The 21,666-nt window shown below is 43.2% G+C and overlaps 1 protein-coding gene across 2 annotated transcripts in view; it reads right to left on the bottom strand.

Moving 5' to 3' along the window:
- Positions 1-21,666, bottom strand: part of LOC140903633 (tetraspanin-15-like) — a 295,953-nt gene that overhangs the window by 201,786 nt on the left and 72,501 nt on the right. The window contains exon 2 of one of the 2 annotated variants that reach the window (XM_073325200.1): positions 17,028-17,189. The exons of the other annotated variant lie outside the window; for it this stretch is intronic. Within the exon in view, the coding sequence (XP_073181301.1) occupies positions 17,028-17,114 (87 nt within the window). The 5' untranslated portion in view covers positions 17,115-17,189. The remainder of the gene's footprint in view (positions 1-17,027; positions 17,190-21,666) is intronic. 2 annotated transcript variants of the gene reach the window in all.

The raw sequence follows: 21,666 nt of genomic DNA, 5'->3' as shown, positions 1-21,666 counted from the left end.
TGAACTGAGAAATGGGCAGCAAGGTCACATTAGTTCCTCAGTGTCTGTTTAGTTTCAGTGTTTGTTTTTGATTTGGGATGGAGTTTAGCTAAGCAGAGAGAAGGGGAGGGCCTGGGAGGAAGGACGAAAGGGGGGGTCAGAAGGGGAAACATATAGGGCAGGTGGAGAGCAGGTGAACTGAAGAGACTAGGTAGGAGGGAACTGGAGCAAACAGCCCATCAGCACAGGGGAGAGAAAATCAAGGTGAACTGAAAAAAATCAGTGGGGAACTGATGCCATCATCAGGATCAGCTTCTTAGAATCATAGAATCATAGAATATCAGGGTTGGAAGGGACCCCAGAAGGTCATCTAGTCCAACCCCCTGCTCGAAGCAGGACCAATTCCCAGTTAAATCATCCCAGCCAGGGCTTTGTCAAGCCTGACCTTAAAAACCTCTAAGGAAGGAGATTCTACCACCTCCCTAGGTAACGCGTTCCAGTGTTTCACCACCCTCACAGTGAAAAAGTTTTTCCTAATATCCAATCTAAACCTCCCCCACTGCAACTTGAGACCATTACTCCTCGTTCTGTCATCTGCTGTCACTGAGAACAGTCTAGAGCCATCCTCTTTGGAACCCCCTTTCAGGTAGTTGAAAGCAGCTATCAAATCCCCCCTCATTCTTCTCTTCTGCAGGCTAAACAATCCCAGCTCCCTCAGCCTCTCCTCATAACTCGTGTGTTCCAGACCCCTAATCATTTTTGTTGCCCTTCGCTGGACTCTCTCCAATTTATCCACATCCTTCTTGAAGTGTGGGGCCCAAAACTGGACACAGTACTCCAGATGAGGCCTCACCAATGTCGAATAGAGGGGAACGATCACGTCCCTCGATCTGCTCGCTATGCCCCTACTTATACATCCCAAAATGCCATTGGCCTTCTTGGCAACAAGGGCACACTGCTGACTCATATCCAGCTTCTCGTCCACCGTCACCCCTAGGTCCTTTTCCGCAGAACTGCTGCCTAGCCATTCGGCCCCTAGTCTGTAGCGGCGCATTGGATTCTTCCGTCCTAAGTGCAGGACCCTGCACTTATCCTTATTGAACCTCATCAGATTTCTTTTGGCCCAGTCCTCCAATTTGTCTACGTCCTTCTGTATCCTATCCCTCCCCTCCAGCGTATCTATCACTCCTCCCAGTTTAGTATCATCCGCAAATTTGCTGAGAGTGCAATCCACACCATCCTCCAGATCATTTATGAAGATATTGAACAAAACCGGCCCCAGGACCGACCCCTGGGGCACTCCACTTGACACCGGCTGCCAACTAGACATGGAGCCATTGATCACTACCCGTTGAGCCCGACAATCTAGCCAGCTTTCTACCCACCTTATAGTGCATTCATCCAGCCCATACTTCCTTAACTTGCTGACAAGAATACTGTGGGAGACCGTGTCAAAAGCTTTGCTAAAGTCAAGAAACAATACATCCACTGCTTTCCCTTCATCCACAGAACCAGTAATCTCATCATAGAAGGCGATTAGATTAGTCAGGCATGACCTTCCCTTGGTGAATCCATGCTGGCTGTTCCTGATCACTTTCCTCTCATGCAAGTGCTTCAGGATTGATTCTTTGAGGACCTGCTCCATGATTTTTCCAGGGACTTAGGTGAGGCTGACTGGCCTGTAGTTCCCAGGATCCTCCTTCTTCCCTTTTTTAAATATTGGCACTACATTAGCCTTTTTCCAGTCATCCGGGACTTCTCCCGTTCGCCACGAGTTTTCAGAGATAATGGCCAATGGCTCTGCAATCACAGCCGCCAATTCCTTCAGCACTCTCGGATGCAACTCGTCCGGCCCCATGGACTTGTGCACGTCCAGCTTTTCTAAATAGTCCCTAACCACCTCTTTCTCCACAGAGGGCTGGCCATCTCTTCCCCATGTTGTGATGCCCAGCGCAGCAGTCTGGGAGCTGACCTTGTTAGTGAAGACAGAGGCAAAAAAAGCATTGAGTACATTAGCTTTTTCCACATCCTCTGTCACTAGGTTGCCTCCCTCATTCAGTAAGGGGCCCACACTTTCCTTGGCTTTCTTCTTGTTGCCAACATACCTGAAGAAACCCTTCTTGTTACTCTTGACATCTCTTGCTAGCTGCAGCTCCAGGTGCGATTTGGCCCTCCTGATATCATTCCTACATGCCCGAGCAATATTTTTATACTCTTCCCTGGTCATATGTCCAACCTTCCACTTCTTGTAAGCTTCTTTTTTATGTTTAAGATCCGCTAGGATTTCACCATTAAGCCAAGCTGGTCGCCTGCCATATTTACTATTCTTTCGACTCATCGGGATGGTTTGTCCCTGTAACCTCAACAGGGATTCCTTGAAATACAGCCAGCTCTCTTGGACTCCTTTCCCCTTCATGTTAGTCCCCCAGGGGATCCTGGCCATCCGTTCCCTGAGGGAGTCGAAGTCTGCTTTCCTGAAGTCCAGGGTCCGTATCCTGCTGCTTACCTTTCTTCCCTGCGTCAGGATCCTGAACTCAACCAACTCATGGTCACTGCCTCCCAGATTCCCATCCACTTTTGCTTCCCCCACTAATTCTACCCGGTTTGTGAGCAGCAGGTCAAGAAAAGCGCCCGCCCCTAGTTGGCTCCTCTAGCACTTGCGCCAGGAAATTGTCCCCTATGCTTTCCAAAAACTTCCTGGATTGTCTATGCACCGCTGTATTGCTCTCCCAGCAGATATCAGGAAAATTAAAGTCACCCATGAGAATCAGGGCATGCGATCTAGTAGCTTCCGTGAGCTGCTGGAAGAAAGCCTCATCTACCTCATCCCCCTGGTCCGGTGGTCTATAGCAGACTCCCACCACTACATCACTCTTGTTGCACACACTTCTAAACTTAATCCAGAGACACTCAGGTTTTTCTACGGTTTCATACCGGAGCTCTGAGCAGTCATACTGCTCCCTTACATACAGTGCTACTCCCCCACCTTTTCTGCCCTGCCTGTCCTTCCTGAACAGTTTATAACCAGCCATGACAGTACTCCAGTCATGTGAGTTATCCCACCAAGTCTCTGTTATTCCAATCACGTCATAGTTCCTCGACATCACCAGGACCTCCAGTTCTCCCTGCTTGTTTCCAAGGCTTTGTGCATTCGTATATAAGCACTTGAGATAACCTGTTGATCGCCCCTCATTGTTTCTGCATGTCCCCATTGAGCAGTTTCTTTCTTCTCTGCGCTCACATGTAGGGCTGAAACTCTCGGTAAATGAGTTTCCTCATTCTGAGTGACCTTGACAACAGCAGCCCTCACCAAGTCAGACGAGAGGAACATTTGCAAGCGACGATGGAAGAACAGCGTGCTCGGCCATTACCCGCGCAGTAACAGCCCACGGATTTAAAGGCTTCAGCCTCCACTCTGTCAGTGTTTGCCGCCCCTCTCCCATCTTAAATGTCTTTGGGGGTCTACACTGCAACCAAGAGGTGGGATTGCCGCCTGTGTAGACATACAGGAGCTAGCTTGGATCTCGCTCTCTTGAACAACCACCGCAGTGAAGCTGTGGCAGCCCAGGCTAGCCACTCAAGGGCATACCCATGGTCCCAAGCAAGCTGCCAATGCGGTCATTGTTTTACTACCATTATCTGAGTCAGCTAGATCAAAGCTAGCTCATGTCTGTCTACACAGGGGGACCAGATAGCAACTGTGAAAAAATGGGACAGGGGGTGGGGGGTAATAGGCACCTATATAAGAAAAAGTCCCCAAAAACAGGATTGTCCCTATAAAAACAGGACATCTGGTCAGCCTATGTCAGGGTTCCCTCCCCACTCTGAACTCTGGGGTACAGATATGGGGACCCACATGAAAGACCCAGATTATAAGAAAGATTATTTCTACCAGCTTAGGTTAAAACTTCCCCAAGGCACAAATCCTTCCCTGTCCTTGGATGGGTGCTGCTTTCACCACCAAGCGAGTTAGACAAAGATTCAAGGAAAAGAACCACTTGGAGTTCCTGTTCCCCAAAATATCTCCCCCCCCAACCTCCTGCAGCCCCTTCACCCACTTTCCTGGGGAGGCTTGAGAATAATATCCTCACCAACTGGTATAGGTGAGCACAGATCAAATCCTTGGGTTTCTAGGACACTAAAACCAATCAGATTCTAAAAACAAACAGAACTTTATTATAAAGAAAAAAAAGTAAAAGAAACCCCTCTGTAAAATCAGAATAGAAGGTAATTTTACAGGATAATAAGATTCAAAACACAGAGGATTCCCCTCTAGGCAAAACTTTAAAGTTACAAAAAACAGGGATAAACCTCCCTCTTAGCACAGGGAAAATTCACAAGCTAAAACAAAAAAGATACTCTAATGCATTTCCTTGCTATTACTTACTATTTCTGTAAGTTAGATGTATCATTCAGTAGGAGCTAGATTACTTGCTTGGTCTCTCTCTTTGTTCTCCTGAGAGAACAAACACCCAAAGCCCAAAACAAAATCCTTCCCCCGCAGATTTGAAAGTATCTTCTCCTCTTATCGGTCCTTTTGGTCAGGTGCCAACCAGGTTATCTGAGCTTCTTACCCCTTTACTGATAAAGGAGGGATTTTATGCTACCCTTAGCTGTACGTTTATGACACCCTATAGCTACATGTACTGCAGTCACACATTTGATTGCAGTGTAGACAAACCCTTTACCTTGCAAGGCAACAAATGCCCTCAATTCCTTGTAACACACCATTAGATTTACTATGGGCCTGCTCCGAAGCCCACCGAATTCAATGGGAAGACTATCATTGACTTCCAAGCTCTTTAGATCAGGCCCTAGACTCAGAGCATGTCTGACATCAAACCAAGACAAGGGCACTCAATACCTTGCAGGATTGGGCCTTAATTCCCTTTCAAAGAGACTCGTGTGTATCTGCTTTATTTCCCATCTGCTCTGTTCCTTTCAGATCAGGATATTCAGTTTGAATTGCTGAATTTTTCATGTCAATACAAGTCATTGGGACTCACAATCCCAAAGGCAAGAAATAAGCTACACAAGACTTAAATTGCTTGCTATCATTTTAGCATTTCAGAATTGCAATTAGACTTTGGGGGTGGAAAGCAGCAAAGACTAGAAGTTCTGACAGGTTGCACCATGTTGTGACATGTTTTTGCACATCACACTAGAATCTGCTGTGACAGAAAGTGCTAACACAGCCTGATGTTGCATGAGCCATGAGAAATTAAACTCTGGATTTTAGGAACACTGACAGTCTAAAGAACACTTTTCTCTAGGTTACAATGAGCTGCATGTCTGCTGAAACTTTTTCCACTTCTCTCTAAACTTATTATTTGGGAGGACTGTGGGGAAATAAATTATATCCTTATGATACCTTGTCCATAAATTTCTCCATACAATTGTATGGAAAAACAACAGTTTTGTTCATAACCAATGCTCAAAAAAGCAAAATGGATTATTTCCCCTTTTCTATGAGCATGTGAAAAGGGTAGAAATGACCGTCACAGTGATGATGTAGGGAACTACATTGTGAAACTCCTCATGAGCAAATACATAGAACAAAAGAACCTCCATAACAGATCGGATCAATGGACCATCTATTCTAGTAACTTGTCTTGGATGTCTCCCAGCATCAAATGCTTCAGAGAAAGTGTAAATTCCCCAAATTATCAGGTAATAACTAACCTATAGGAGAAGTTTTTTTCCTAATCTCAAGTAACAAGCAAGAAGGTTTTTATGCAAAAGCATGGCAGTTGATAACCTTTATAATCTGTATTGTAGCTAGTGCAATTGTGAGTGATGGTCTTATTTTTCATAGAAATATCCATCCTCTTCTTAAAAAGAAAAGGAGTACTTGTGGCACCTTAGAGACTAACCAATGTATTTGTCTCTAAGATGCCACAAGTACTCCTTTTCTTTTTGCGAATACAGACTAACACGGCTGTTACTCTGAAACGCATCTTCTTCTTGACTCTTTGTAAGCTCTTTGCATCAATATCTCCAGGCAGCAAGCTCCACAGGCTAATTCACACTCCCCCTGACACAGACTTTGGATGCAGGGCCAGATTTTCAGAAGTGAGCCTCTTATTTGCACTCAAAATGTGATGCTTCAGAGGAAGAAATTGCCGTCCTCCCTCCTGTAGAAACTATTATGTATGCAGTCAGTTTTGCAATGCTTTCCTTGGATTGGAAAGGAAATTCCTATCTACCTCTTCCCATGCAGTTCTCCATTTACACCCCAGGGCATGAGATTTCATGGCCTTTTATTTTTGTATACACCCCCTGTTTCCTGATGGAGCTGGCAATTTCAAACTTTCAAGGATCTTTAATACGTTCCTTTTATCTGCTCATTAACACTTCACAATAGCACTTCTCTCCAACTTATTCTTATGAAGCAGCAATTAGCTTTCAGGCTAAGTTCACCAGGGATCCAGCTCTCTAAACCCCACTGCCTTTGAGAGATGCTGTTCTTTAACCTGTCACTTAGACTGGATATTGGTGTCATGGGGCTATTTCCTCTCAGGAAGGCAACCATGCATAATTGTCTACAGGAGAAAGTCATAGACTTGCATATGGGACAATCCTCACCCAGTGAACTTAAGAGAAGAATGTAATTTGAAAATGGAAATTTATTCTCCTACCAACTAAGCCTTGATCAGCAGGGCTTCTGATGATGCATAATCACCCACGACTAATATCACTTACTTATGGTACCACCTGGTATGTGCAAAGCATGTTCCAAACACATAAAGACAGCCCGTGCTACATTTAGTGATAAAGGCAGAGCCTCTCTTCTGCTGGACATGAGTAATGTAAAGCTCAAGGACCTGGGGTCCATGTTCCAGAGGTCAAAACTCTTGCAAAGCAAGAGCTGGAAGCTCTGCGTGACCCCTGCAGCTTAGTGACAAAACTCAAGGAAAGGAAATGCATAACGGGAGAAAGCTAGTACATAAATAAGAGCACGAGCTAGGGCATCATTCAAAACACCTTTGAGGAAGAGAAGCAACTCAGTTCAGGGACAAACTGCTGTATTCAGATGAGTAAATCATATGTGAATGAGAAGCCAGTAATTCATCGCTTTCAGAAACATCAATGGGTCATGATGATGACAGCTTCAAGGCCACATAGCTCTTCGCAGAAAAATCAGATTATTCTGAAAAGCCAAATGCATATCAGGAGAGGGGTTCGTATATGTGCACTGGACTTCCTGAATAATTTCTGACTGGGGTGCGGGAGATGATGTGGATACATCCCTCTGGTCTCAGCTTCTGTTCCATGTGGGTGTTACTTATGATGGGTAAACCTCAAAGGGTGGGAGCTGGGGTTGGATAAGACCCCACAAGTCTGGATACTTATCTGAACTCTAAGACTCTCATGAATCTGTAAAATTTGGATGAAAATCTCACAAGAGGAATTTCCTATTAGGGCCCAAGCTGCAAAATTCAAATCTGGATTTCAATCCCTCTGCCTAAAATTTTGGACTTTCTAGACATAAGGTTCAGATTTATTACTGATTAACCAAGATTTTTGGTAGCTCGTGCTTCTAGCTGAGTTAGAAATACTGTAAAGCCAGCTTCTGCCGACTAGAATTTCTGCACTTCTAGAAACAGAAATGCCCAAATATAACAAAAATAGAATGGGATGTCTGTAGTGTATATCTGGAGTGTGTGCATGATGAAGCCCTGGCTGGGATGATTTAGTTGGTGTTGGTCCTGTTTTAAGCAAGGGATTGGACTAGATGACCTCCTGAGGTCTCTTTCAACCCTAATCTTCTATGATTCTATGATATGGAATCTGGCAGGACATGTGTGGAAGTTAACCAAACTTTTTAGAACTTAGTTAATTTTGCATTCTAAAAGAGGGCTACAATCAGGTATTGATAGAGAATTCTTATTTCCCCCCAGATCCAAACCACCCTATTTTTTAATGTTGCAAAACTAAAAACCAATAATCTGGACACATCTCCAGTTTGCTGAAACCCACTACAATTGAATCTTCCTAACTGGTGCATCCCATTGGAAATAAACGTGCCAATTAAAAATGTTTTTATCAGAGGTCTATAGGAACATAAGCCACTGGGAAATGGTCACTTTAAAAAAAATTGCAGGGAAAAGACAAATGAGTCCAGTAAAACATTGACAAGTACATTGATCATGGTACTGAGTCATTGTGTCATCCAGCAATGACCCCGTCAGATGACCATGTGATATCTGAGAGCTCAGAAGTGGGAGCAACTAAGAACAGGAGGGGATAAGCCATCTCTCAGCTAAGCCACACTCACTTGAAAATTCAAGAACAGCAACAACACAGAGATGAAAAATGAACTCCTGGCATCTGACTTAGAATACGAGTTACAGTTGACAGTCTGCCACCCTAGAAAACCAAATTCTGCAGCTCTAGGAGTGTTCATGATTTTTGAAAGCTGGCCCAGGCTCATCATAAGGCCTTCAAGTTTCAGACAAGTTGGAGTCAATTTATGGTCTATCACTTCAATAAAGAATGACCAGACAGACGAACCAGATGAAATAGAAGTGGTATGAATTTTCTCAGCTCAAAACCAAAGAGATTGTTTGCACAAACCTCTGAAAAACACACAGCTTTGGCTATTATCCCTTTAAAAAAAAAAAAAGAAAGAGAAAATCTATAAGGCCGAAATCTGCTGTAATTCATACCCTGTGTATCCTGAGTGACTTCAGTCAGACTTGAACATGAAACTTCAGAACAACTGAATCTGCTTGGAAGAACAAAACTGACAATCCTTTGTCCCTCTAGCACATACTTACTCTGAAGATCTCAAAGAGCTTTAAAAATAAAGACAGGTTTCAGAGTAACAGCCGTGTTAGTCTGTATTCGCAAAAAGAAAAGGAGTACTTGTGGCACCTTAGAGACTAACCAATTTATTTTGAGCATAAGCATCCGATGAAGTGAGCTGTAGCTCACGAAAGCTTATGCTCAAATAAATTGGTTAGTCTCTAAGGTGCTACAAGTATTCCTTTTCTTTTTAAGGATAAAGACTCGCAACCATCATGGGAAATAGGGAAGTACTGTATTCCTTTTACAAATAAGGACATGAATCTGAACCTCAGTGACCTATGGCTCCCTTTACATCATTTCACCCCATGTGCCTTAAGGTCGGTTTACACTGTAGAAGTCTTTGCACTGGTAAGCGTCATAGCGAAAGCCCAGTTTAAAGTGACCTGACCCAGATTTGCTGAGCCAGTTTCAGGACCACCTGAACAGGAACACCAACTTTCCTGCAGCTATCACAGTGCTCTGCTCCTAACAGACCTGCCTTCTTGGGGTATGTCTACACTGCAATTAAAAAACCCATGGCTGGCCCCCTTGAGACAAGGGGCTCCAACTAAGAAGCTGTTTAACTGCAGTCAAGATGTTCTGGAATCCTGCAAGGGAGGAGGCAGGGAGCCTTCCACAGCCCTGCTGTCACGGGAGTGAGTAGACACCCCTGGGCAATACTATGAGGTGGAAGAAGAGCCCCCAGTTGTGGGGGAGGCCACCCTGCCGCTGAATGGCTCCTGTCCTTTTGATTACCCAAGCTCCCAATTACCCAAAGAAAATCTGTGTCCCCCCTCCAGCTATTCGGATAACCAGGAGTGGACCGTATTCAAAACTAGCTGTACATATAGCATGATTGTTTAGAAGTTAGAAAACAGTCTCAGACTTAACCCACCATTAGGTTTTTGTCTTGTTTTTCCGGTACCATTCTATGCCATCCTTATCTTTGTCAGGGATATCACAGTTCCAGTGCCAGTGGGTCGCGAAAGCATCTCCCAAACTGTCCCAGGACAAACTACTCATGTACCTTGTCTCTGACAGGTTTTGTATTTGCCCATGCCAAGAGCTGAATTCAGCTTTGCAAAGTGTTATGGGATATATACCTTAGCATGACTGAACAGGAGTAACCATTCTTGGGACTGCATAACACAATTCAGTTACCCCAATACCCAAACATTCATATCTGATAGAATATATACAATATTAATGCACAGCTACAGACTAGGGACCGAATGGCTAGGCAGCAGTTCTGCGGAAAAGGACCTAGGGGTGACAGTGGACGAGAAGCTGGATATGAGTCAGCAGTATGCCCTTGTTGCCAAGAAGGCCAATGGCATTTTGGGATGTATAAGTAGGGGCATAGCGAGCAGATCGAGGGACGTGATCGTTCCCCTCTATTCGACATTGGTGAGGCCTCATCTGGAGTACTGTGTCCAGTTTTGGGCCCCACACTTCAAGAAGGATGTGGATAAATTGGAGAGAGTCCAGCGAAGGGCAACAAAAATGATTAGGGGTCTGGAACACATGAGTTATGAGGAGAGGCTGAGGGAGCTGGGATTGTTTAGCCTGCAGAAGAGAAGAATGAGGGGGGATTTGATAGCTGCTTTCAACTACCTGAAAGGGGGTTCCAAAGAGGATGGCTCTAGACTGTTCTCAATGGTAGCAGATGACAGAACGAGGAGTAATGGTCTCAAGTTGCAGTGGGGGAGGTTTAGATTGGATATTAGGAAAAACTTTTTCACTAAGAGGGTGGTGAAACACTGGAATGCGTTACCTAGGGAGGTGGTAGAATCTCCTTCCTTAGAGGTTTTTAAGGTCAGGCTTGACAAAGCCCTGGCTGGGATGATTTAACTGGGAATTGGTCCTGCTTCGAGCAGGGGGTTGGACTAGATGACCTTCTGGGGTCCCTTCCAACCCTGATATTCTATGATTCTATGAATACCATATCCATTAAAGTAGTGTGCACTACGCTAACATATCACGTTAGCTAACAAGTCTGACCTCCTGTGTAACATAGGGCACTAAGTTCCATCCAGATATCCCTATATTAATCTCAATGATTTTTTCAACCGCTGGTAATAGCTCACCTTACCTGATCACTCTTGTTACAGTGTGTATGGTAACACCCACTGTTTCATGTCCTCCGTGTATATAAAATCTCCCCACTGTATTTTCCACTGCATGCATCCAATTAAGCGAGCTGTAGCTCATGAAAGCTTATGCTCAAATAAATTTGTTAGTCTCTAAGGTGCCGCAAGTAGTCCTTTTATTTTAATCCTCAGGAGACTACATTACTTTGTGCCAAGGACAGAGAACAGGAGAGACTGAGATGCTGCCAATACCCAAGACTTCTGAAATGACAGGGAATTGATCAAATAAGCCCAGCAGGTGATCCACGCCCCATGTTGCAGAGAAGGTGAAAAATTATGAAGGACTCTGCCAATCTGGAAATGGCTGATGTCCACCTTGACTGCACTGGCCTCGTTAGCACTACAAAAGTAATTTTCCCTCTCTTGATATTCACCCCTTCTTGTCGACTGTTGAGAATAGGCCACTTCTACCTTAATTGAATTGGCCTCGTTAGCACTGACCCCCTCACTTGGTAAGGTAACTCCCATCTTTTCATGTGCTGTATATATACACATATATACTGCTTACTGTATTTTTCACTCCATGCATCTGATGAAGTGGGTTTTAGCCCACGAAAACTTATGCCCAAATAAAATTGTTAGTCTCTAAGGTGCCACAAGGATTCCTCATTGTTTTTATTTTGTTTTGGTTTTCACCAAGAAGGTTGGTGGTGATTGGACATCTAATGTAGTTAATGCCAGTGAAAATGAGGTAGGATCAGAAGAGACTAAAATAGGGAAAGAACAAGTTAAAAATTATTTGGACAAATTAGAAGTCTTCAAGTCACCAGGGCCTGATGAAATGCATCCTAGAATATTCAAGAAGCTGACTGAGGAGATATCTGAGCCATTAGTGATTATCTTTGACAAGTCATGGAAGACGGGAGAGATTCCAGAAGACTGGAAAAGGGCAAATATAGTGCCCATCTATAAAAAGGGAAATAAGGACAACTCAGGGAATTACAGACTAGTCAGCTTAACTTCTTTACCCAGAAAGATAATGGAACAAATAATTAAGCAGTCAATTTGCAAACATATAGAAGATAATAAGGTGATAAGTAACAGTCAGCATGGATTTGTCAAAAACAAATCGTGTCAAACCAACCTGATAGCTTTCTTTGACAGGGTAACAAGCCTTGTGGATGGGTGGGGGAGGAGGGAAAGTGGTAGACATGGTATATCTTGATTTTAGTAAAGCTTTTGATACTGTCCCGCATGACCTTCTCATAAATCAACTAGGGAAATGCAACCTAGATGGAGCTACTATAAGGTGGGTGCAAAACGGATTGGAAAACCATCCCCAGAGAGAGTAGTTATCAGTGGTTCACCGTCATGCTGGAAAGGCATAACGAGTGGGGTCCCGCAGGGATCAGTTCTGGGTCCGGTTCTGTTAAATAACTTCATCAATGATTTAGATAGTGGCATACAGAGTATACTTATAAGGTTTGTGGATGATACCAAGCTGGGAGGGGTTGTAAGTGCTTTGGAGGATAGGATTTAAATTCTTGACAAACTGGAGAAATGATCTGAAGTAAACAGGATGAAATTCAAAAAGGACAAATGCAAAGTACTCCACTTAGGAAGAAACAATCAGCTACACAAATACAAAATGGGAAATGACTGCCAAGGAAGGAGTACTGCAGAAAGGGATCTGGGGGTCATAGTGGACCACAAGCTAAATAGGAATCAACAATGTAATACTGTTGCAAAAAAAGCAAACATCATTCTGGGATGTATTAGCAGGAGTGTTGTAAGCAAGACACAAGAAGTAATTCTTCCACTCTACTCCACTCTGATTAAGCCTCAACTGGAGTATTGCGTCCAGTTCTGGGCACCGCATTTCAGGAAGGATGTGGACACATTGGAGAGAGTCCAGAGAAGAGCAACAAAAATGATTAAAGGTCTAGAAAACATGACCTACGAGAGAACATTGAAAAAATCGGGTTTGTTGAATCTGGAAAAGAGAAAACTGAGAGGGACATGATAACAGTTTTCAAGTATGTAAAAGGTTGTTACAAGGAGGAGGAAGAAAAATTGGTTTTTTTTTTAAACTTCTGAGGATAGGACAAGAAGCAATGGGCTTAAATTGCAGCAAGGGAGGTTTAGGTTGGACATTAGGAAAAACTTCCGAACTGTCAGGGTGGTTAAGCACTGGAATAAATTGCCTAGGGAGATTGTGGAATCTCCATCATTGGGGATTTTTAAGAGCAGGCTGGACAAACACCTGTCAGGGATGGTCTAAATAATACTTAGTCCTGCCACGAGTGCAGGGGACTGGACTAGATGACCTCTTGAGGTTCCTTCCGGTTCTATGATCTGTGTCCCGTTGGAGCACTGGTCCAGCCTACCTGCTGTCCCATCTCTAGCTATGGCCAATCTCTGATGCTTCAGAGGCAGGTGAAATCCCGCCCCCCCCCCCGCTGCCCAATACATCTGGCCAATAGTGTATCAGAGGGGGCTGTTCATAGATTCCAAGGCTGGAAAGGATCACCATGACCATCCAGCCTGACGCTGGATTAAAACACACATCTAATGTCACTTTAAATATGGGAGGCAAAGAAGGTTAGTGTGGACAGAAGGTCCCTGCTTCCCCTAGAATTGACAGTCAGTCTCCAAATCGAACTCAAATCTGTTTTAAAAGTGGCTGTCCAGAGGGAAGAAAATCAAGAATTTAAACTAATCTTGCACTTAGTTCTTACTGATATGCTCACCTAGAAATAATTGCCCTCGTTACAGGCCTGTGCTGAAAGGTAGCCGGCGGTGGTGCTGCCTCAGACTTCCTACCCACGGGCTGTGTGTCTCATCACTACCTAGTGCAGAGAGGGGAGTGGAAATAAAACCCAAACGACTACCATAAGTATAGCACTTGCAAACACAGCTGGAACTGAACAGTCAGTGCACAGTTCATTTACTCAAACTGAAGAGTGAAAATTAGAGCTACATTAATGTTAATGAGCCATTCGCCTTCAAATGCCTTGGATGGCTTTGAATATCTCAGTCAAAATGGATTGTTCCTTGTAATACAAAAGCACCCAGAAGCCCCAATCAGAATTGTGTTTGGTTCTGAACATACACTACAGGGCTCGTGACTTTCTGATTTAGAACGGTTTAATGTTAGTAGAGTATAAAGTTTCTGATTTAGAACAGTGATGAAACTCAGTGTTTTCCATTGAAGTTTTCTTACCAAGATGGTTGGAAGCAGGGTTGAAACTGGGTAGTTGGAGACCTTGTTCAATTTAAGCACAAAAGGTTGCAATAATAATTCTACCAAGTGCACTTAAAACCCAGCTAAGTATCAAGGGATGGCTCACTCCTGGAATATAATTAGCAGGACTTTTCCACCCTCTGAATGGCTCTGAGGGCCACAGGATTTGTAAAATAACAGATTTGCAAATGAGAACTACGTAAGTCACTTGGCTGAAAAGGTTTCACAGTTTCTATGGTTTTGATGGGCAAATAACTTTTCTGAGGCTGAACAGTTTAAAAACTATCCCTCAGGGAGTTTAGAAATCCGTAATGGTCACTAAGTCACCAGTTTGAAGGCAGCCCCAGTTAGGAGTAATTGAAAGTTATTTCCTTTTTACAGCACTGTCTTAGGCTGTGTGAAATAATCTGTTCTCTGTTTATTTCTTGTGGACAGGTGTTTTTCTCACAAGCATACAAAGCAACTCACTTTCCTCTTTGTCGGTCTTTGCAAAGATGCCCTGGCCTGACTACACCACAGATAGCTCAATATTATTCGGCTTTTATACTGTGCTTAGCATGACCTAAAAGTCAGTTACATTTGCAGAGTGTCAAATGAAACATCAATTAAGTTTGATTGGAGGAAAAATATATCCCTGTCTCACGACTAGAACTGTTCAACACTTTTATGAAGAAGCTCCAAACAAGCCAAAAATCACCTGGTTTTCAGTTTGTAGTTAAACCCTAAGCTTAGTCCTGGCTCAACAGGAGTTTCACCAAAGTTTACAAAACGTTTTCATGAACATGAGCCAAGTTATTTGGCAGGACAGGGGAAATCAGCACAAAGCTAATATGCTTTAGGTTCATTTAGGTTAAAATCTGGCTACAGAGGGGCTGACAAGGCAGAATTCTTCTTCCAGGCCTGGACTCCCTTGGCAGGCAGTCTTCAGGATGCTGCTTATCACACTCAGTCACTTCAGGAAACTGAATTGGCTCCTGCGGATGATAGGTGGATAATGTGCCTACATCCAGTTAGATCGTAAGTTCCATTCTTTTGTAAACTAATGAAAAGTGAACCCACATTGTTGGGCACTTTAGTAAACTCAGCAGTTTTGGTTCTGAGATTTCTGCAAACCACCTACTTATATATGGGTTTTCCCTTCAACCGTTCCCCAAGTTATGGCTTGAATAAGCCACAAAAGTCCAAAAGAGAACTCCAGAGAAACCATCAGCTATTGCCTCAGATTTGGGACAAATTATTTGAATCCTAGTGTATTATACTGTTGCCACCCATAGCCCTACTCTTACTCAAACATTGGACTACACTGACTTACAGGGTCTGTGAGTTTGGATGTATTTTCTGGGGTTTCAAATGTGTTAGGAAACTCAAATAATGCAAGTTGCACCTGGCTTTATTAAGACCTTCATACCATTACATCCTGGACACATCCCCTTCCATATTCCGATCCAAGAATGTGTCTCTTTCCTGAACTGATGTAGAGAGACAGTCTACACACTAAAAGAAAAGGAGTACTTGTGGCACCTTAGAGACTAACCAATTTATCTGAGCATAAGCTTTCGTGAGCTACAGCTCACTTCATTGGATGCATAAAGTGGAAAATGCAGTGAGGATGTCTACACACTGGGTAGAGTCCAAACTTACCCTCCCTTCCTGAGATTTGCCTTGAACAAAGAAATCAACAAGATAACAAAGCTCCGCTCAAATCACTCCACAGGCGTGGCTGCTCCCTCAGGACTGAGATCCTTTCTCCCATTCCCACTCCCTTACATCTGGGGGAAGTCGCAAGTCACTCAGTGAAACGCTACAACCCACTTAACCTTTTCCTAGCAGGATCAACACCTACTAACAGGGTGGGTATTATAGGCAAACACTGCCAGTATAAGTTCATTCATCAAAAATTCATTCTCAAAAGGTCATTTGTTTGTATTCCAGTCTGAGTCAGCAAATCAGGGAGCTGAAGCAATACCATGTGACCAACAATACACTAAAAATGTGGAATACCTAGTAGTAAATAATTCATAAGATGAACATGATTAGTCAAAACTGTCAAATATTTACAAATAATCAATAGGATTGGTTCACGAATGACTAATCAAAGAAAGGGAATAACTTCATAATAAATAGTCTCACTGAATAATTTAGTTATAATAAAATTTCACAAGCAATCCTGCAATGCACAATGTCTAAAGCAAGAGAAATAATCTACCCGCTTGCTGTTCTGCTGTGTGTAGTTACTGTTTGCAGAGACTAATGTGACTTTTCCCTTCCTCTCATTTACATAAACAAGGTCTGCACAGCTAGTATCACACTGACCTGGTCTGCATTAAGAATTTACATCTTCAAAATTCTGCTGATTAAATGGAGATTTTTTTAAAAATTAAAAAGGATAAGTCTGGCTAAAACCACAACCAGAAGAACTCGAGGCTATTAGTAACCACAGCTGGCAGATTTCACATCCAATTCCTGCCTGATCTCCATTGAAAGAGACAAGGCTTTAAGCATGGAGCCAGAGGCAAATGTAGAGTATAAACAATCTAGCTGGGAGTATTGAGAAGTAAATGTTTGCACCATTAAGATGTTAGATTCCTGAAGTGATTTGTATATTTAAAATAAAGGCTTATCTGATATCTGAGCCAGGTCACGGCTTTTTAAAGGGGCAGAGGGAGGGGGAGAGATCAGGCAGAAGGAATATTAAATCCAGCAAAATGGAGATCATCCTCTATTAAATACAAACAGAATAATAGCAGCACAAGTGGGCACCTCCTACAGTGCAGCCCAATTCCAGACAGCATTATTGACCAGTAGATTTTATATTTCAGAGGGTGAAGCTCTTAAGACACAGAAAGCAAAACAAACCACCAGGCAGGTATTGTGTGTTAATTCCCACAGACAACATAAAAGTTGGAAATGGTTGAAACACCTACCGAAAACAGGGTGGAATAGGCAGAGAGAGCAAATTTGATGCAGTAGTAACAGAGGAGGGGATCTTTCCCCTCTGATTCTTTTGCCATCTTTTCAGCTCACGCTCTTGTGTGTGTGGATTGGACCCTCCCTGCTTTGACAGTTTCAGGTCACAGTCTCAGTGGCTGGAATAAAAAAAAAAAACACCCTTAAACTTCAGCAGCTCTCTACAACTTCCGCCTGGGAGAAACAGAAAGCAATTAGAGGGGAGGCAGGGACATTAACCCTCTGCTGCATGTATTGCCTAATGGAGCCAGCGTGTATTTGTTTCTCAAATAAACGGGTTAAGATTCACTACTTTTTTATTATTTCAGTGCAATATGGATATTCAGAAAATAGGTGTAATCAACAACACAGGCAGCTGCCTACCCTTTGAGCTGCCTTCTTTTAAAAAATAACTGGGCTACAGGCAACAAATCACAACGGGAGACACTTGTCTAGTCCTTTATGGCATAAAAAGCACACAGCAATTCTAATGTGATCTTAGGGGTATTATTCACTTCTATAAAGCTCTGTTTTACAGATGTGGTAGTGAAGCATCAAGAGGTTAAATGACTGCTCAACGTGAAAGAAGGAGTCCGTGGCAGAGCTGGGAATACAAATCCAGATTTCCCACCTTCCAGTCTTGCGTTCAGCCTTCAGTTACCTGCTGTGACACATCCTCTGACGGCTGACATTATCCTTACAGCGGGAGATGGGCTCAATGGTCTAAGAGTCAGCATTTTCCAGCAAATGGGGTTCAAGATGCGGAGGTGGAGACCAAATATAGATATTCCAGTTTTGGTGATGATTTACTATGTGTATGGTCAAAGTTTCAGAAGTGGTCTATTCTGGGGGGAGAGGCCAACTTGAGACAAGCAGGTTATGTCTACACTTCAGATGGGAGCGAGCCTCCCAGCCCCATAGACTCATGCTAGCAGGGCTTGAGTTAGAGTGCTAAAAACAGTGGGGTGGACATTGCGGCTCTGGCTCCCATGCCCACCCTAGGCTTGTAGGATCTGATTATCAGAGATGCAAACACACAACATCTGCTTTTGCTATGGATACTAGTAATATTATATGATGGGGAAAAATATTAAATAGCCCAAAGGAAGTGTCTACATTCTAAATCCAAGAAGGTGAAGAGTTTTCATCAACTTCTTTTGGGCTCCACATTTGTTCTCTAAATCTTCCAAGAGATTCTTCAAGGACACACATGGTACGTCCTAATACACCTGACTGAATAGCACAAGCAAACTTACTCTTGAAATGATCCCATGCTAGTGGATGCTTTAATAAACTGGTGTATTTTCCAAATGAATGCAGCAGGGTAAGATGTTTCAGATTTGATGGGAAAGCCATAATTATATACAAAAAGAAAAGGAGTACTTGTGGCACCTTAGAGACTAACCAATTTATTTGAGCTCACGAAAGCTTATGCTCAAATAAATTGGTTAGTCTCTAAGGTGCCACAAGTACTCCTTTTCTTTTTGCGAATACAGACTAACACGGCTGTTACTCTGAAACCTATAATTATATACGGGACTGATATCACCACCTATATTAAGGTTGCTTGACACTTCCCATTATAAGACCCTGTTTTCAGCTGCCTATAACTTTCCTAAACTTTAAATGTTGGATCTGAAAATGTACGTGTTAAGTGTCTGCCTCAGGCTGATTATTTATGGTTATTTTTGTTAGAAGGGAGAATTTCAGCCAAAATACTGCAGCTATTTCTGCAAAAAGGCCAGGGAAAAATACGTTGTTTTACCCATAATAAAAAGCAATTGAAACCTTTTCTTTGAAATACTCTAGCACCACCATGCTTTGCATATGCACAAAAGGGCCAGATTAAGGTGCACAAGCAATCCCAATTCTGACATTTCCTAACTTTTGAGTGCTTGACTTTGCAAACTTAATTTCTTGTTCTGAGTTAGTCTGCTGTGTGTGGTGGTACTGTATGCTTTATGGGTGCTTAATGAGGACAAGAACCCCAAATTTCACTGTTTATTACACTCTCGTCCTGATTATTAATTAATTATCAGCAGCAGAATGGCACTATATGGTACCTCTCCTCCTTCAGTAAATAGTCTAATAGGATGGGATTTTCAGAAGCATCCAGCAGGGTTTGATTTTTAAAGACAGGTGGGCTGCTAACTGTCATGTATTTTTGCAATTCTCATCCTTAACATTTGAGATGTCATAGCCATGGAGAAAGAGAGTTCCAGCAATGACATACAGTATATGCTAATTACTTAGCCACAGTTCACTGAACGTAGAGAAGATCTGGTTTGAATAAGTCAGAGAAACTGGTCTCCTTCACCGTCATGGACATTACTCATCTGTATGTTATGTTTGTAATACCTGGTATCTCAAGGTGCCCTTTTAGTAGGTCTTTTGTCCTTACTCTACTGTTAGCATGTTTATTATTGGCATGCATTGTGGAAACACAAAGAATTCATCAAAGAGCCTTCGCACCCACTGAGTTACTTCCTATTACTACTTCTATAGCTTCCTCTCCAGCATTTTTCCCAGTGGGTTCTATTTTGCTACTTAGTATGTGACCCTGTTCCAAGTCATCTGGTTTCAGTTATGGTAAGATTTAACAATGTCTGTACTTTAATGAAGCCCATATTAAGGAGAAGACTAGCAGCAGCTGCATTAACAACACTTAACCAGGCTCATGGGCCGGACTCTCTGGTCTAAGTCTACTTCATGCTGTGCAGGCAGTGCAAAATGGACAGATTCCAGCTGTAGGTGGCCGTTGGAGAATTCCTTAGTAGAGGGGAAATCTGTGCTAGAACTTGGCTTGCAGAGGCTGCTGCTATTCTATTCACTTCTCACCTCCAGCATTTCAAAGGCTAGGTAGAAAGTGGGCAGAACTCTATGCTTGCTCCACTGGTGTAAGGTCATTGAGGGGCCTCATGCCAGTGGCATAAAATAGAGATGCTCCTCAGCGTCTCTCAATTATTATGGGACTAGACTATGTGGGATTAGGGCTGATGCTCCCGACCTAATAACTCCACCCCCATCCAAACGGAGTGTGGATAATGTAGATGAAAACTTAGCCTTTTGTATTTACTTAGCTGTACACCACATAAAAGGAGCCCCTATCTATACACTCAATGTCCTCTAAATATAACTTAAAACATAAATATCAACATTCCCTTCATTGTGACTTTGAAAAAAGTGGAAGAAATCTATGTCATTTTTATGAATACTATGTGTACCTCTGTTTGACTGTCATGATGGGGGTCTGCCACATGGTGTTAAGGAGTTATTTCAATGCCCCTGGAAAGCAGCACCATGGCTTCAGATAACCAGCCACCTACCAACACTTGAGTCAATGGCATGCAAAACACGAGGGCCAGTGTAATTCCATCGGGATAGGTGTTTGAGAGGAGAAGTCAGATATGGACCACATTTTTTTTAGTTTATACCTTACAGAAAACCCAGCAGCTTCAGAGGGATTGTAAGGCAGAGGGCAGTTCTGGATATATTGGAGTCTGTTTTAAACATACTTGCCGAAGTTTGAAAGAGCCAGCCTGTCAGGAACAGTTGTCGATGTCACATTACTGACAAGAGCAATAACAACGCATCAGCAACAAGCGAGGCATTACACCCATGAACTGAACAGTTGCCCATAGGAAAGCGAGTCCCCACATGTCAACACGGCCTGCTGCTTACTGTGCATCTTCGCAACACCGCCACATGCTCCTTTCTACTTCACTTCACTTTGATCCTTTTAAGTAAATAACGTCAAAAAGATTCGCAGCTGTATGATTTGACTGAGTAATTCTGAGATGCTGCTGCTGACACCTCATGGGGGTGTTCAAATGAAGCAGAGCTGGATGGCTGGGACTGCATTCGGGGGACCATTAATAATGCACTCCTAAGATGCTTTTGAAGGCACGAGGCCACAGCAGTTCGGTTTGTGCAGCTGTGTTCCTAACCAATATCACTGACTTTTTTAAAACGATCGTTTAGAACATAATTGGAAGTATGTGCAATAATGACAGGCCTCTGCCAGGGAAAGAAGAGCCTTGACACATGTGTTATTAACTGAGCTGTGAAAAGGCACTGGTGTCTGTGGAATTACGGTCTATGACCAGATTCTCTTATCTGCTCCCCCAAGCAGAAGACAGCCAAAAAAACAGCTGGATTCTAGGTGAGGAAGGAAAGGATAGTACTAGAACCCGGAATACTACCTCTGTTTGGCACCCTGCAAAGGCAGCTTCGCTTTAGCTCTATTAAGTAAGGCCCCGGCAGGTATTCAGGGTGAACCCAAGGAGCAGTTACTCTCTGAAACATGATCCCCTTTTGACCACATGACTAATCAATCATTAATTCTGCATCATTGAACCTGGCACGGTTCCCTCCACAGCTATTACTGTGAAGGGGAAGAGGGGCAGGGCCAGCAGTGTGAAGAGACAAGGTCCTTGCAGGTCCCCCGAGATTCTCCATGGAGCTCAGGGCACCTGCTGGTTTTGGGAACACCAAAGCTATGGAGTCTCCCACACTATGCACATGAAAAAGCGACGTGGGGAAGAAAGTGGCCCTTAAGACACAGTAAGTGGTATCAGACTATCAGCCTAAGTATCAGCCATGAATAAGACACAAATG

Source organism: Lepidochelys kempii, chromosome 26 (assembly GCF_965140265.1).
Source record: "Lepidochelys kempii isolate rLepKem1 chromosome 26, rLepKem1.hap2, whole genome shotgun sequence".
Taxonomy (NCBI): Eukaryota; Metazoa; Chordata; order Testudines; family Cheloniidae; genus Lepidochelys; species Lepidochelys kempii.
The sequence above is the reverse complement of the archived record's forward strand: the minus strand, read 5'-3'. Positions and strand labels throughout refer to the sequence as shown.